General features: G+C 40.4%; 1 protein-coding gene across 1 annotated transcript in view; it reads left to right on the top strand.

Annotated features, from left to right (window-relative positions):
- Positions 1–6,503, top strand: part of SNX18 (sorting nexin 18) — a 63,462-nt gene extending 56,959 nt beyond the window's left edge. Inside the window, exon 2 of the mRNA XM_007951537.2 lies at positions 6,250–6,503. Within this exon, the coding sequence (XP_007949728.1) occupies positions 6,250–6,503 (254 nt within the window). The remainder of the gene's footprint in view (positions 1–6,249) is intronic.
- The last annotated feature ends 12,012 nt before the right edge of the window (positions 6,504–18,515 follow it).

The following is an 18,515-nucleotide window of genomic DNA, read 5'->3' on the forward strand; positions in this document are numbered from 1 at the left end:
CAACATACCATTATGACCAAGTGGGGTTTGTATCAGGTATGCAGGGATGGTTCAACATTAGAAAAACATCAACATCCTCCACCACATAAATAAAACAAAGGAAGAGAACCACATGATCATATCAATGGATGCAGAAAAGGCATTTGATAAAATCCAGCACCCATTCTTGATCAAAACTCAGCAAAATAGGAAAAGAAGAGACATTCCTCAACATGATAAAGGACATCTATGCAAAACCAACAGCCAACATTATTCTTAATGGAAAGAGACTGAAACCATTCCCCTTGTGAACAGGAACCAGACAAGGATTCCTTCTATCATCTCTTCTGTTCAACATTGTACTGGAAGTCCTAGCCAGGGCCATAAGGCAACAAAGGGAAATCAAAGGCATCCAGATTGGTAAGGAAGAAGTCAAATTATCCGTATTTGCTGATGATATGATCCTATATCTAGAAAACCCAAGAGACTGAGTCAAAAATCTGTTGGAACTAATTGCAAGATTTAGCATTGTGGCATGATACAAGATCAACATCCAAAAATCAGTTGGATTCCTCTGTACCAGCAAAAAGATTGCTGAAAAAGAAATAAAGAAATCAATACCATTTACAATAGCTACCAAAAAAATAAAATCTTGGGAATAAATCTTACCAGGGACATAAAAGACCTATACAAAGAAAACTATAAAAAACTACTTCAAGAAACCATAAGAAATCTACATAAGTGGAAGAACATACCTTGCTCGTGGATAGGAAGATTGAACATTGTGAAAATGTCAGTTTTACCCAAAGCAATCTATACATTCAATGCAAAACTAATCCAGATCCCATCCACATTCTTTAAGGATATGGAAAAACCAATCACTAACTTTATATTAGAGAGATGCATATCAAAACAACAATGATATATCATCTTGCCCCAGCACTAGCAGAATTCAACAAGACAGAAAATAAAATTGCTGGTGAGGATGTGGAGAGATTGGGACTCTTACATTGATGGTGGGACTGTAAAATGGTACAACCACTGTAGAAAGCAGTATGGTGATTCCTTCAAAAGTTGGAATTAAAAATACCATTTAACCCAGCCATTCCATTACTATGTATATATCCTAAAGAAGTGAGAGCCATGATAAGAGCAGACATATGCACACCCATGTTCATCACAGCACTATTTACAATAGCATATAGTTGGAAACAACCTAAGTTTCTATCAGCTGAGGAATGGATAACCAAACTATGGTACATACACACAATAGAATACTGTGCAACCCTAACGAATAAAGTAGAATCTGCAAAACACCGCATAACATGGATGAACTTGGAGGACATTATGCTGAGTGAAATAAGTCAATCACAGAAGGACAAATATTGTATTAGTCCAGTATTGTAATAGTCAAGGAACAGTTTATATATGGATGGAAATTTTCTTTATTGGTTACCCGGGGTGTGAGGAGACGGGAGGGAACGCTCTTAGATAGATAGAGATAAGTATTGATTTGGGTGAAGAGAAGGACAGTGTACCAAATGTGAATGATCAACATGGTGGCAATTGAGGAAGAGGAAGACATAGAGAGGTACATGGGAGGTTCAGATGACAAATATGAACCCTTTGGCATATACAGTACTGCGTTGTCAGTGAAGGCAAACACGGGTATATGGGTAGATAGATGGGCTGACAGGCTGATCTATTAGGTATGTCTATGCAGCAGGGAGTATACACAAACCACGTATAGGATTAGCAGATGATGGTTCTACAAGTGTATTTGTATGTTCTGTAAGAATTCCCAGGTGTATAGTAGAGCTGACAAGATACAAGTTTGTAGTCACTGCTTGGTCACTGCCAGCTACCCAGAGGGAACGAGTAGTTGGACCTGTGGGCTTGGGATCATAGTTGCAGGGAACATCAAGCTCAACTGGCATAATATACTACATAAAACATTGTTTCATCTCTTACTTTGGCAAGTAGTGACTGGGATATTAAAAGCTTAGAAGCAGCCATCTAGATGCAGCGATAGGTCTTTCCTCATCCAGAGCAAAGAAGAATGAAGAAAAACAAAGATTCATGGAAACAAGTAGTCCTCGTGACTGGTACACTATGTGTTGTGCAGCCTATACGACTGAGACAGAAGAACTAGATGGTGCCCAGTTACCACTGTCAAGCACTCCGAGTGGGATCTATGTAGGAGATCCTGGATAATGAGGAACAAATAATGTGGAACAAAACAAAATCATTTGGAAAAAGGAAAAAAAAAAAGGGACCAGGTTTGCTGGTCTGATAAAGCCTTGTGGAACCACTGAGACTATGGCCCCTAGCTCCCCTTCAGGTCTGGAATTGAACCCACACCTGTAGTTTCCAGCCAAACAAAAGACAGGCATATGAGTTGAACATTTAGCTGAGGTGGATACACTCCTTGGAGAGAACAATCATGGGAGAAAGAAGGGCTGTTCATGTACAGGGAGACAGTTCAGGGGCCAGGAGTAATGGAGGGATAGACACAGGGAAGGGGTAACTATCAGGAGGAAGGGGAGCTGTTGCATTGGGGTTAATTGTAATCAATGTCATGAGACAATGTGTGTGTGAACTGCTATATGGAAAGTGAATTAGCTCTGTAAACTTTCATCCAAATCACAATTTAAAAAAAAAAAAAAGAAATTTGTGTTATTTATTAATAAATTCATCCTGGGAAAGGGGCAAATGAGTTGTAAATTCTGCTTTACTCGTGTAGCTTGTACAGTTAAAAAGAAGATATTAAATGCCAAAAGGTCCTGATGCCTCAGAAAGATTTAACACTTGCTGCTGTGCCTGAGTTCGGAAAATGTGTACCAGTATGATAAGCTACGAAAACTTAAGCCTTGATTCTTTTAAAACTGGTTCCAGACACACATCTGTAATTCTCTGTAATAGAATATAATTTCTAGAAATTAATATGGTGATCTGGTTTGGATCAAACCAGTTTAACAGACTACAACTGAGTTAACATTCAAACTCCTCTAATGACTAGAACTAGAGATACTTCCAGAATATTAGAAATAGGAGCAACAACTGTTAAACAGATGCGTCAGGATCCAGATAGGACTATGACGAGCCCTGGGTGCTTGTCCCAAGTATTTTTCCCTTGGGCTGTGGCTCCCTTGGGAGCAGTGGACTGAAAGCAAATCAAAAATTTGTTAAGCCACCTGAAACTACTTCTCTTCTTTTTCTCATTTTCTGTTGACTGTGTTTAAACTTGCATTCTGTAATTTCATATTGTCACTCATCCTCTTGAAATTATTTTTCTTTAGATCTACAGTACTTGTGCTTTCCTGGTCTTTTCAACTTTAATTTCTGTATATAGGATGTGAAATGTATACAAATGCAATGAAGATAAAAAAAAAAAAAAAAAAAAATCGCCCCCCCCCTTTTTTGTGTGGAGATGTCTTTCTCTTTCTTGTTTTAACATGAACTTTATTACTGTCTCTTGTCCAAGTGGCTCTGATCCGTGCCAGCCCTGTGTTGTGATCCAGAAGGGTTTCACTGCCTGATTTTCAGAAGCAGATCTCCAGGCCTTTCTTCCTTGTTCTTCTTAGGCCAGAAGGCTTAACATTACAGCTACATGAAAGCCTTCATGGGCAGATGGGTGGTGGCTACTCTTGAGGTGTGTTGGCCAGGAGTCACACCTGGGTTTCTTGCATGGAAGGAGAGAATTTTGCCACTGAACCAAAACTACAAAGCCACTGCTGTCGTGTCAGTTCTGACTTACAGCTACCCTGTAGGACAGAATAGAACTGCCCAGAGGGTTTCCAAGGCTGTATATCTTTACTAGAGCAGTTGCCACATCTTTCTTCCATGGAGGGGCTGGTAGGTTCAAACAGCCAGTCTTTTGGTTAGCAGCTGAGTACTTAAGCACTGTTCCACCAGGGCCCTTTCTAAAACGAAATGTAGGAAAATTTTTGTATTTTACTAGTATTGTTAGCCATAGTAAAAGTGCTGTACTTTCAGAGTGATGACTGAGTAGGATTGGGACAGAGATCTTGTTGAAGCCGTGTTGGCTTGAGTGAGTCCTCTCTCTGGAGCAGACCGCATGTCTCTGTCACGCATGAAATAGAAGCATGTGGGTAAGTGTTCCGCGCACTTGTGTAGGGTGTATTATCCCTGTGCCATGGGCTGTGCTGCTTTTCACCTAAAAATCTAATTTGTTGTTGTTGTTAGCGTGCCGTCAAGTCGGACCTGACTCATAGCGAACCCCTCCTTGGGTTTCTGAGGCAGTATCACTAAGGAAGTAGATTGCCCCATCTTCCTTCTGAGGAGTGGCAGGTGGGTTTGAACCGCCAGTCTTCTGGTTAGCAGTCAAGTCCCTTAGCCTTTATGCTACCAGAGCTCCCAAAGATCTAATTTAGAATAAATAAATAAATGTGTGGGTGTGTATATGTGCATAAAATTTGGGGGTGGTAGTGATTTTTAATTTCTCAAGTCTTTAAGCTGTGCAAAAAACACTTTAATCTTTAAAGGTTTTGTTTAATGTTAGGTTTATTCTATTTTATTTGGCAGGAGATTTGAAGAAATGTGGAAATGGGGCATCTTTTTTGTATACATTTAAATCACCATTTATAGAAACTCAGCATTTTGAAACAAAGTTCTCAGCTTCCACACCTCTCAAACAGACTACATTTTCTTTCCTTGGTGTTGGCATGTTGCCATACTGCCAAGTCAGGTCTCCTAGTCTTCTCTCTCTCTGTTCTATCTTGTATTTCTCGATGGTTTAGTAGTAGGAGTACTAGATGGAGCTGGGAAATCTGAATTTCTGAGCTGGCTGTGCTCAAGTGATATTAGCTGTACGTCTGTCATTTATTCCCAAGCCTCCATGACTACCATGTTTTCCATCCTTAAACATTCTTAGCCTTTTATGTCTTTATGTGACTACGCTTTATATGACTACTGCCCTCATGTGATCCATGCCAGGATGGCTGAGGTGCCACCCCTAGCCCTGCACATCCTCCTGTGATATTTCTTGAGGAGGCCATGGCACTTGTGCCTTCATTCCCAAGTCACGTTGCATTCAATTAGGTCAATCTTAAAACTCACCCATCTTTGTTGTTAGCTGTCATTGAGTCAGCTGCTGACTCTTGGTAACCTCATGCATAATGGAATAAACACTGCCCAGTCTTGCACCATCCTCAGGTGTGGTTACCAATCAGACTGCTGTGGTTCATAGGGTTTTCATTGGCTGATTTTCAGAAGTAGATTGCCCGGTCCTTCCATCTAGTCTAGTTTAGTCTGGAAGCTCAGCTGAAACCTGTTCAGCATCATAGCAACACAGAAGCTGCCAATGATAGACAGGTGATGGCTGTGTAAGACGTTCATTGGCAGGGAATCAAACCCAGTTCTTCCACATGGAAGGCAAGAATTCTGCCATTGAACAACCACTGCCCCCAGAGAAATGATGGTGAATTGTTTTTTCTCCTGGCCCTTGTACTCTAGATGTGGGGTTCTAATGGTGTCCTCATTGACTACTCTATGGGGAGCATGTTGATCAGGCATTCTTTGTGGATGAACAAGACATGGGCTTGGCCAGCCTCATTGAAGGTTGTCTTCAGTGGTAGACCAGCAACATTGCCAAGCACCCTCCAGAACCATGGCGTGATTTCTCGGAAAAGTTGGTATTTTTGGAAGTCCTTTACAATAATTCTATAGTGACATTCTGAGGAAGTGGGTTTTTATATTTAACAGTACTTCCTTATATTGTTGTTGTTTTGCCGTCGAGTCAGCCCCGACTCATAGTGACCCCTCCTTGGGTTTCCGAGGCAGTATCACTATGGAAGTAGATTGCCCCATCTTCCTTCCGAGGAGTGGCTGGTGGATTTGAACCGCCAGCCTTCTGGTTAGCAGTCAAGTGCCGTAGCCACTCAAACTTTTTCTCTGAGGAATGTTGAAAACATCACAGTTTCTTGGTTTGTCTCTTTGGAGATAGTCCCTTGTAGTTTATGCTCTTTATAGTATCTCTATTGGGATGAGATGTGAAATAGAAAATAATAGTGTTTAATAAGGTGAAATTGCAGCAATGAAGGTGTTTTCAGAAATGTTACCAAATTCCTTCTTTTCAGTGGGCAATTAAAGTATTTTAAATTCCAGAGAACTTTAAGATAGTTTAGGCAAGTATTTAGAATGGCCAAGATTGTGTTTAATATGCAGCTATACCATTGGGATATGTGTGTGTGTATATATATATTTTTTTCTTTTTAATTTAATATTATTATTATTATTTTTAAACTACAGGAGCTCTTACCAAAGTAAAGGAGAGTAGGCGACATGTGGAAGAAGGAAAGATGGAGGTCCAAAAGGCAGATGGCATTCAAGATCGCTGTAACACTATCTCTTTTGCCACTTTGGCTGAAATTCACCACTTCCATCAAATTCGAGTAAGAGACTTTAAATCACAGATGCAGCATTTCTTACAACAACAAATAATATTTTTCCAAAAAGTGACCCAGAAGTTGGAAGAAGCTCTTCACAAATATGATAGTGTTTAATGACTAAACATTGGATTGTAGACTTTTTTCAGTTCAAAGGATAATTTCTACAGCCGGATGAAAACTGCTATCAAAGAGCTATTGCCAACTATCAGTGGTGGTACAAGGATGGTTTTGTGTTCAACTGAAGCCCAGCTGAATATATAATTATGTAGGAAGGAAACAGTTAATATGTTATGTAATAGAAACAGTACCACACATTGTAACTAAATTATACTATGTATGCCTACACTACCATTGTAACTTTTGGAATAATGATTATACTATTTGCCTTATTGCTTTTTGAAGTATGGGTATTTTAGTGCATACTTTGTAGACCTCAAAACCCTAGAAGGGTCTCAAAGAAGCTGGCTGGATAAAAGCTGGCTGTGGATGCCTTTTTACTCTCATAAATTGGGATTACCTAAATTCAACTTACTCTCTGTTTACAAACTCCAACTAGAGCAGCTATGCGACTTTGTGCCTTTAGACTCTTGGTTTTTTGTTTCTTCCTCCTCCCTCCTTTTTTTTTTTTTTTTTAAAGTAAGCCACAATTTTTATGATTGAAAGAGTGAAACGCCAGTGCATGTAATAACAAAATGATGGTATTGGCTGGGGTGGTGGAGGTGGAGTGGGGGTGGGGGAGGTGGGGTAGAAGGGGGGGTGTGGAGAGGACCAGCCAGTTCAACAATTTGCACAGCAAGTCTTATCTCCTGATGAAATGCTGGTGAGAGTAGAGAAAGATTTGATGCTCATCTTTAGATATGAAGTCTGTCTGTTAGGGAAGAAAATGGTGCCACTATATTCCCTCAGATGCTACGGTAGCATAAGCCTCTTCACTCAAGTGTCCTAAAAACTTGGAGTGAAGGTTTAAGTAAACATGTCTTATGAAATGGAGAAGAGGAGTCTGATCAGTCAGGGGATGCAAGTACAGGATCAGTGACAATAACATTTGGTTTTAGTTCTTAGGGTTTTTTTTTTGTTGTTGTTTATTTTATTTCTTAGCTTGAAGATCTTTTACTATTTTCAGTGTGATAGTATTTTTTGTTTTTTAATCGATCTACACTGTTAACTGATTGAGACTCCACTGTGATTCACTTGTTTACTTAATCAAAAACTTTTCAGGGATGTCTGTAAAATTCAGTGTTATATGTGATGAAAAGTAGTATTGGTTGAGGTAAGGAGGGACCAGATATTAATTTCTACTATTCCTGATACTGAAGGAAAAAAAGTCATCGACTTATACTGCATTTTTTAAAAGAAAGCATTGATAAGTCCCCAAGGACATTTGGTCTTTTATTAATTAAAGAAAATACGAATGCTAATAAATACCAAAAAGATTCAAAAGCAGCTTGATTTAAAAAGCACAAAGTGATTCTGACTTGAAATGCCAAAATCTCAACATTTTTATATAGGTGGTGAGCTAAATAAATAATGTGATTTTTGAGCTTGCAGATTAAAAAGCTGTCACTGAAAAGTTAAAGTATCCACTGTTTTTATGAAGTCAAACTTAACGCTGCCTCAAAAATCCCTTGGTACTGAAATGGTAACGTGATAAATAAAGAGGTCAGTTTGAACTACTGGTGAGTTATACCAGTTAAAGAAAAGGGTCAGTTTGCAGGTAGTCACAAAAAGAAAAGGTAATTGAAATAAACAGTCAACAGCACATTTAATCTCTGAAAAGTAATCTCATATGGGCTATACATTTAAGAACAGATTAGCATAATTTTGTTAATTTGGTCAAAATTTTTATAGTTTAGGTTACTTAGAGCCAGATTAAACATCATGTGGCTTTGTCTTTACTACAGGTATGTGGAACTGTAACCAAATATATTGTCCTCTAAAAAGTAATTTTATTTTATTGATTGCAGAATACAGTTCTATAAATGAAAAACCCATATATAAAGGTTAATTTTATTGCAGAAGTTTAGAGATTATAGCATTTAATTTAAAGTTTGAGTCTGTATTGGATAAATAAGCATTATGCTTTTCAAATGATTTGGAAATCACTTTATTTGCCTCTTTATTTTGATGGTGGTTTGATTTTTTTTTTTTTTTCCCCCTAAGTAGACTCACTAAACATGTGCATTGATTGCATGGAAGTATCGGAGGTCTTGTCTGTGCTTTAGTCAGGTGGGCATAGCTTAAATTACAAAAACTAAAGATAAAAGTACAAGGAAGTATAGGTTCATGCTGCCTACTTACAAGAAAACTTTTGTTCTTCATAACTACATTACATTATAATGCCACTGATTCATGAAGGGTTTATTAAATTCTGTGGAGTGGAACACCAGAATTATTCATGCTTATTTTCATCTAAGATTTTTATTTCTCTAACGTTCTTGGTCCTATTGAAACATTTCAGTATACAAAAATACTGCAATGTTAATACCCAAGAGAAAAGCCATCATAATATGTATGTTGGTCTTGGTGATCAGCATGGTACAGTTTTTTTTTTTTTTTTTAATAAACTTTCATGCCATTACTTGTCTTTATTTCTCTAATTTGTAATTCTGATATATGATGTGTTTATAACATGAGGGCGTCCAGTTGAGCCTGGCTTTGCTATTTTAATTACCAATGGAGTTGTTTATATACTGTGACTATAATGCAGTGAGACTGGTTCCACAAGCCATGATGAATCATAACCCTTCTACCCTTTTAGGCTGTTGTTTCTGAAGGTGTAGTTTGAACCCAGAGTAAGGCAGCACATACGAAATTGAGACATGGAGTCACTGGCTTGAATACAGCAGTAATTGATTTTCATTGGGCCTCACTGGTACAGGGGAGTCTTAGGCTTATTCCTAACAATACAGCAGATTCTTAAATGCTGATTTTAATTGTCCTAATTTTTGCTGCTGTTCTCCTAATGAAGGACTTATTTCAGTCTGTCAAGTATATAAAGTTTATGTATATACTAAGTCCATTACTATAGTCATTTTTTCCATTTGTTTTCATTTCCTCAGAATCAAATACCATATCTGATACCTTTAAATCAGTAGCATTATCCACTTTTCTCATTTCCAACGTTATCTTTGCCTAACAGAATAAGTAAAATGGTATTATTTATTTATAGATTGCAGATGTTGAATATTGTTTTATTTCCTTCAGAATGTTACGATTAGTGCAGATCAACAATGTTTATCTTTAAAAAAAAAATAAACGAAGGTTTTATTTTTCAGCTTCAATGGAGTATAATTTTTTTTTTTCTCCATTTAGTCAAGGAAGCTTGGAGTGAAAGAGTTTATACAGTAAAAAGGAGATAAGAATGTTTTCTGTCTTAAGCTTCCATCTGCAGTTGCCATGTAAATTGTTCATGAAACTAGCTAATTTGATTAAAACCATAAGTCATTCAAGTAAGCCCACTCACTGGCTATCTGTTTATGTCAGTGTTCTAGTTATGTAGTGCTGCTGTAGCAGATATCCCACAAATGGGTAACTTTAACAAACAGAAATTTATTTTCTCACAATTAGGAAGCTGCAAGTCCAAATTTAGGGTGCCAGCTCTAGGGAAACACTTTCTCTCTCTCTGTTAGCTGTGGGGGAAGGTCCTTGTCTCCTTCAGCATCTGTGGGCCTGCTGTTCCTTGGAGATCTCCATGTGTCATGGCATCAGTCTTCCTCTGAGTCTACGAGGTGCTCAGTGCAGGGACCCCAAGTCAGAAGGATGCACTCTGCTCTGGGCTTTTCTTTCTTGGGGATAGTAGGTCCCTCTGATCTCTACTTTCTTATTTAATTCTTTTTATATCTCAAAAGAGATTGACTCAAGATATAAACCAATCCTGCCTCATTTAACATTAGGGGTGAGGAGTTACAATACATAGGATAGCTCTGGTGGCCTAGTGCCTAAGGCATCTGACTGTTAACCAGAAGACTGACCATTCAATGCCCCCAGCCACTCCTCTGAAAGAAGATTGGGCAGCCTATTTCTGTAGAGATAATGCCTTGGAAACCCAAGGAGGGGTCGCTATGAGTTGCAGTCGACTCGACGGCAGTAGGAAGATAATTACATCAGATCACAAAATGGAAGTTGATCATATAACACCGAGAATAATGGGCTAGCCAAGTTGACCCATATTTCCGTGGGACACAGTTCAACCCATAACACTAGCCTTGTTGTTAGGTGCTGTTAAGTCAGTTTTGACTCTCAGCAACTCTATGTACAACAGAACAAACACTGCCTTATCCTTCACCAGTCTCAAAAGCATTGATATACTTGAGTCCATAGTTGCAGCCACTGTCAGTCTATCTCATTGAGGGTCTTCCCCTTTTTTGCTGACTCTCCACTTTACCAGGTATGATATGCTTCTCCAGGAACTGGTCCTTCCTGATAACATGACCAATGTATGAGAGACAAAGTCTGGCCATTCTCACTTCTAAGGAACATTCCAACTGTACTGTTTCCAAGACAGATTTGTTCTGACAGTCCATGGTTTGTTCAGTATTCCAGTCCAAAACCATAATTCAAATCCATCAATTGTACTGTTTCCTCTTTATTCACTGCCCAGCTCTCATATACATATACAAAAAAAAAAAAAAAAGTAGCGAACTCACTGCCATTGAGTTTATTCTGACTCATAGTGACCCTTGCTTGGGCTTCCGAGGTGGTATCTCTATGGAAGTAGATTGTGTGGTCTTCCTTCCAAGGAGTGGCTGTTGGGTTTGAACCACCAGCCTACTGGGTAGCAGTCAAATGCCTTACGCACTATGCTACCAGAGTTCCTCCCCATATACATCCTTAAAAACAAAAAAAAAACTCACTGCCATCAAGTTGGATCCGGCTCAGAAACCCCTTGGGTTTCCGAGGTGGTATCTCTATGGAAGTAGATGGCCATGTCTTCCTTCCAAGGAGTGGCTTGTGTGTTTGAACCACCAGCCTTCTGGTTAGCAGTCAAATGCCTTAGGCACTATGCCACCTGAGATCCCCAAGACAATGGCTTGGGTCAGGCACATAGTCTTTAAAGTGACATCTTTGCTCTTTAACACTTTAAAGAGATCTTTTGCAGCAAATTTGCCCGATGCAGTGTTTGATTTCTTGACTGATGCTTCTATGGCTGTTGATTGTGGATCCAAGTAAAATGAAATCTTTGGCAACTTCAACCTTTTCTCTATTCTTTGTGATGTCACTTTTTGGTCCAGTTGTGAGGACTTTTGTTTTCTTTATTTGACGTATAGTCAATACTGAAGGCTGTAGTCTTTGATCTTCACCAGTAAGTGCTTCCAGTTGTCTTCACGTTCAGCCCGCAGGGTTGTGTCATCTGCATGTCACAGGTTAATAACTTTTCCTCCAATCCTGTTGTCATGTTTTCATGTAGTCCAGCTTCTCAGATTATTTGCTGAGCATACACTAGCCTAGACCAAGTTAAAAGGGGCAATGGAATGACAAAGCTTAACATCATATATATTATGCCATAATACATATTTTAAAAAAGAAAGAATGCATAATGGTGGGTATAGGCACTTGGTGGATCCCACAAGGAGCAAAAATCTCATCAGAACTCAAGCTTGCCCTCTTTGTGGGGCTTTGTAATCTGGCATCTTATCTCTTCGAGTTTGATTTATCCTTTTTCTCTCTGACCCAGCTTTCTCAGCATCTCCTGGTATGCCTAAAATGATGAAGCCATCTTTCAGTCCACAGATCTGTTGGATCATTGATGGGCACCTGACCAAAGGTGGAAAGCCCACCCACGGTCCAGGGGACTATGGGAACGACAGGTTCTCTTTGAGGGCATGTGAGGGAAGAAAAGGAATACAAATATAAACTTAGGTCTGCTAATTTTCACAACAACTCTGTCAGGAAGATTCCGTCTCCAGTTTGCAGATGAATTAAAAGGTCAGAGAGGTGTAAAATTGTTTGCCTAAGACCACACAAACGAAGTGATAGAACTGAGATTCTAATTGGGATATGGCACAAGCCTCGGATGCTTTTGAGCTGGATTACACTGGATGCCATCTCCCTGCTTTTCAGCCATTCCAAACCCCCATCCCTGGTGCATCTGCAATGATAGGGATTCCATTGTTCTTCGGATCCTGGGCTTGGAGGTGCAGAGGGAACCTCCCACATCTGCCCTTTGCTGCACCTCTCCTGCTGTGTGTGCTCTGTGGCTTTGTCTCTTGGGGAAGGGGCTGGGTACAGTCTTACATAGACTGGGAAGTGTGCCAACTGCAACCGTTCAATATTTTCATGCAGGGAGAGGGGGAGGAACCAAGGCTTGACTGTTTTTCCTTCTTCACCTCCCCACCATACAAATAAAAGCACATTTCAGTTGCCTTAAGATTGGTTTTAGCAAAACTGCAGGGACTAGTATCAGGGCAAACGATTGATTACAGTTTGTCAGGATTCAGAGTTAGCTGCAATGAGTACTGCTTGGTCACGGGTGGAAGCAACACAACAAAGAACTCCCCAATAGTAAGTTCTGGTGAGTCTGAGAAGTGGAGTGGGTTTCTAGGCAGAGTCCCGAAGGATGGCTGTGTGAAGGGATGAAATGGAACGTTTGAATACTAAGAACTTCGTGTCAGCTGTACTATGGAAAAGAAGGAATCCGTGCTTGGGCTCCCCAGGTAGGGCTTCCTGTTTTCAGTCTTAGCTCTTTTATCTGCCACCTGCCTTGATTACCTCACTTGGACCGGCCTTGTCACAAGACCAAAGTCCTGCAACAGGCAGTGTTGTTGGTGCTCCTGCCCATCTCTGCCCCTTTCTTCCTTTTATGAGGTGGGAAGGACTCATCTCTACAGAGGTGAACCTTATTCAATAAGGCTCCCCACTTGGTCTTGAAGAGCTAAATACCAGTATGTTTACGAAGTTGGCCCATAGCTCTTGCCAGGAATATCTGAAGAAGACAGCTCAGAATTCTGTTTTTATTCATCAAATTAATAATAAATTTGACTGAATTCTGCTTTCACATCTTAAAAATATTACTTGAGTCCTACAAAGAGGGCAGCATGCCTGGTATTCAGTACCTCATGCGACACAGGGACATTTTTAAATGATGGTCAACACGTTCAGTCCAGGAAGTTGAAGTTAGTGTCTCTGAGTGGCTCTTGTCGCAACCATGCCTTGAATCAAATAAAGTATCAATGGAGACCAAGTGTGGGTAGACAACTTACTTGTTTGTTCCACTATTGTTTAATCAAAAAGTTTTGGAAAATGCAGAGTTTTAGTTTTTGGTTCCAAGTAATTCCCTTAAATAGGACTCTAAAAGACTGGAGTATCGTTTAGGATTTAGCAAATAAAACTGATGGTGTTTCCGTATCTGTTGGTGGCCAGAGTCTGCATTTTTGATTACCTGGCCCCTGTTTGTGAAGTATCTTGTGAATCAACTTGAGTAACTAGATGTTTACTACATAATTAGTACAAGGCTACAACCACGTGAGAAGGGTAAATCCATGTTTCTGTGTTCTTTCTATGAACCAGAATACCTAGGAGGAAAGGGAACCTATAATTCCAGAGAAAAGGGAACTTTTTTGACAAATGCCTTCTGCTCTGGTGCTTTTTACTGGCAAGAGTAATTTTGACCTTTTAGATACTCATGCTGACAGAAAGCTGGCCTCAGGATAAATTTCACAGCTATCTGAATTAAAATCTACAGATGTCAGTAACTTAAAAAGATGAGCAAGCCCTTTATATACCAATACAGGATTTTCCCAAGAAAATTAAGTGAGAAAAAAGAAAGCAATATTTTATATGCTACCCTTAGAGTAGAATAGAAAATAAATATGTCTGCTAATATATACATAGATTATTTGTGAAAGGAGATGTGCAAAGATGGTATTAGGATAACTGCTCAATTTGGGGGCTGGTAACTGGGTGGCTGGAGAACAGGATGGGAGGAGACTTTATTATGTACCCTTTTGTATCTTGAATTTGAATGATTAAATGTCTTTCCTATTTACAAAATGAAAAATAAATTTTAAAAATGATGGGCTAGCAAAAAAAAATGTAAAAAGAGTGTAGAGGTACAACACTGCTAACTTCTTTAACATGAGGAGGCAAATTGTACAAGGCACTGGAAGAACAATCTTGTATGGACCATGGACTCACTATAGTGACAAAATCAATCTGCATTGTATTATTTTTGGTTGAAATTCAATAGCAGTTTGAAGTGTACTGTTAAAGAGAATGTGTAAAGTAGACTGATAAGAGAGAGCAGACCAAACCAGTCTTTTATGTGGTGTGGGTTATTTTTTTTGTCTACTAACTCAAAAGCCCTTCTTTATCTCTCTGGAAGCCTTCCACAATACTTCTCTAATCCCAGTGTCTTGTCTCTTTGCAGTTACATTACTCTTGTGTTGGTATTTAGCAACCACTCACCTATGGATAAGGAGCCCTGGTGGCACAGTGGTTAAGTACTTGGCTGCTAACCAAAAGGTCAGCAGTTCAAACCTATCAGCAGCTCCTCGGGTGAAAGATGAGACAGTCTGCTTCTGAAGATTTACATCCTTGGAAACCTTATGCCCTATGGGGTCAGAATCGACTCAATGGTAATGAATCCTGGGCTAATATCTATTTCTTTTTCCTACTACTTACATGTTGTTATTGTTGTTGTTGATTGCCGTCAAGTCGGCCCCGACTCATAGCGACCCCTCCTTGGGTTTCCGAGGCAGTATCACTACGGAAGTAGGATTGCCCAACCTTCCTTCCGAGGAGTGGCTAGTGGGTTTGAACCGCCAGCCTTCTGGTGAGCAGTCAAGTGCCTTAGGCACTATGCTACCAGAGCTCCTACTACTTACATACTAACTGCTTATTTTGGTCTAGATGTGGTACAGAAAAGATCCCTGGGTGGTACAAACAGTTTATGCTCAATCACTAGCCTAAAGGTTGGAGGTTCAAACATACCCAAGGAAGAAAAGGCCTTCCGATGTGCTTCTGTAAGGATTGCAACCAAGAAAACCCTTGGAGCTTTTCTGCTCTGTAACACATTGGGTCACCATAGTTCGGAATTGACAGAAAGAGGTTTGGTGACATATGGACATTACATAATGGACACACAGCCAGAAAGTGGCAGAGTTGGGATTTAAACTCAGATCACCTGACTTCAAAGCTTGTGTTTTGAGTTGCTGTATCGTCTCCTTGGGGATACAGGGTGAAGTGATGAGGAGCTGACATGGTGGTCTTCTTGAGGCCAAGGTCTATCCTTATCTCACACGTCCCCCGAGCAGCCTGGTACCACACTGCCCTGGCAGCAGTACATATAGTACAGGGTGCTGTTTGAGAACAAAAGACCTTTGTGACTCACCAGATGTGTGAGTAACACTAACTTGCATTTCACAAACAAAATGAAATGCTGAAACGCTCGCCCTCTGAGTCGCATCACCAGCACAAGCAGTGGGCCTTCTTCCGAGGGCTGCTTTTCACAAAGAAAGAACACTGTTCCAGTTCCGGGAGAATGGAGGAGTATATGCAAGACAGAGCAGCCATGGTGCCTGGAGCCACAGTGCAGGCTTTGTTCAGCTGTGGGCGTTACATCTGCACACCGGCCTGTGGGATTCAAATTTGTGTCTTAGCAACAAGACAAATGACTGTGCATCATGCTCTTCTGAGACATTTGTGAATGGCTGTTGTTTTGACTGTCAAATCCATGTGTACCAAAGAGCTGCTGTGTGTTCTCCCTAACCACAACTGGAAAGTTGGAAAGAAAGGCGCAAACTGAGGTCCAAGAATCATGAGGAAGTCTGGCCTCTAACTGGGTGACTGAGAGATCTCATCAGAGGTCAGGACTCAGGAAACTCAGTACCATCAAAACTCTAAGGAGTCTGAAACCCTAAATGAGATAGGAAACTGATTCCCTTGCTGGTTCTTTCTCTCCAGTACAAAACATTTCAATGCAGCCAGACTTGATGTCTTCTGACCAGCATATTCTCCTGTAGACAGATCCTGTGGAAAACCAGATAGATCATCAAAAGGCTGCTGAGAAAAAGGTGGTGGTGGTAGGTGCTGTCAAGTCAGCTCCGAATCATAGTGACCCTGTGTACAACAATGACACACGGCCTGGTCCTGCGCCAGGCTCACGATCCTGGCTGTGTTGCATCTGTTGCAGCTACTGTGTCAATAGTGTTTTGAGGGCCTTCCAACCTGAGGGGATCATCTTCTGGGACTATATCAGACCATGTTTCACTGCTATTTGTAAGGTTTTGAATGGCCAGTTTTTTCAGAAGTGGATGGCCTTGTCCTTCTTCCCAATCTATCTCAGTCTGGAAGCTCCATTGAAACTCCTGTCCACCAGGGGTGACCCTGCTGGTATTTGAAATGCCAGTAGCACAGCCCTTATTCTTACAGCAACACACAAGCCACCACAATATGACAAACTGACAGATGAGTGGTGGGAGAAAAACGTAGTTACCCCGTAACACATTTGAATCATTTAGCTTCAAAGGCCTGATGACACACACCATTGGCACAGTAGGAGTACCCTAGGCAATGGCAATGATTGATTTGTTCATTCTTTCAACACATGTTAATGAAATGTTTATTGTTCCAGGCACTGGGAATACAGCAGTGAACAAAACGAACCAAAATCCCTGCACTTTTGAATTCACATTCTAATGGGGAAGACATAAAAAAACATTAATGAAAAATAAATTTTAAAAGTGATTAAGTATGGAAAAGAGGAAGGGAGTATGGAGAGTGAGGGGCATAATTTATTTTTTTAAATGCTTCAATGAAGCATTCAGGGCATGTCTCACCATCCTGAAGTAAACACTGGAAGGAATTGAGAGTGAGCCATATGGATTCCAGAATAAGAGCATTCCACATCATCAACAGCAAGTGGAGAGCTGTGAGGTAGGAGCACCCTTGGCATGTTGGAGGAACAACAAAGAGGCAGAATGGCTGGAGAAGAGAGTGCAGAGAGGAGAAAAGGGGGATATGAGGCCCAGAGGTAGGTTAGAGAGGGCCTAGATCATGGAAGGTCATGCAACCGTTATGAGGACCTGGGATTTTACTCTGAGATAGGGAGCCCTGGAGGGTTTGAGCAAAAAAAGAGCAAGATCTGCTTCATATTGCTGCCCTGTGGGGGTGAGTAAAGCAGAAGTAGGGAAACCAGTTAGGAAACTTTGGGATAAGATAGATTAGACAAGATGGTGGCCATGGAGGTGGAGGATAGACTGGTTGAGCCCCTTGACCAAGGCATTATTTATGTCCCCAGTATGAAGTTTGGCAAGTGCAGGGAACAGTTCTGCCTTTGTTCTCTATACTTGCGTGGCTAATGACCCCCTTTTGATTGATATTTTCTCACCTTTTAGTGTAACTATGTGTTCTGATAACAGAGCCATTCAGTCTCTTTAGGGTGACTCTTCTGATCTATTAAGTAATGATTTTTTAAGTTAGCACTCAGTGAATAATCTTTTTAGTTTTATTTATTACTTCTTAAGGGCAACCCCACTACAGTCCTAAATATAGCCTACAACTAGACATCAAACACAGAAAACAGACCTCTAAGGTTCTTGATGCACACATCCATATTTCAGTAGTAGATTGGCCATCCTAGCTGTAGCCTGAGAATCTTATCTCTCTACAAGTACAGGTATGTCTTCCTGGCTGCTGTAGTGGGTGCCTCTGTCTTCCTCCTGGAATCTCTAACATAGGGATGGAGGGCCCTGGTGACTTCATAGCTGCCTGGTCAGGATGCTGCCTCATGACATTTGAAAATTGAATTTAAAAGAAGTTGTTTAGTAGAGACAAGTATTGATTTGGGTGAAGGGAAGAGCAATGCACCTAATGTGAGTGATCAACACAATGACATTGAGGAAGAAGAAGACATAGGTACATGGGAGATACACAACAAACATGAACGCTTTTGCCCATACAGTACAGCATTTTCAGTGACGGCAAACATTGATCTGGGGTATACAGATGGATGGATAGGCTGAACGATCAGGTATGCCTAGGCAGGGGGCAGTGTGCCCATGACTGTCTATAGGGTTGATAGGTGATATATCTACAAGCCTATTTGTATGTTCTGTATGAATGTCCAGGTATATAGTATAGCTGACAAGAGACAAGGTTGTGGTGACTTCTTGGCCATAGCCAGCTACC

Source organism: Orycteropus afer, unplaced genomic scaffold (genome assembly GCF_000298275.1).
Source record: "Orycteropus afer afer isolate SDZICR_OR568_19922 unplaced genomic scaffold, OryAfe1.0 scaffold00296, whole genome shotgun sequence".
In the NCBI taxonomy this organism is placed as follows: domain Eukaryota; kingdom Metazoa; phylum Chordata; class Mammalia; order Tubulidentata; family Orycteropodidae; genus Orycteropus; species Orycteropus afer.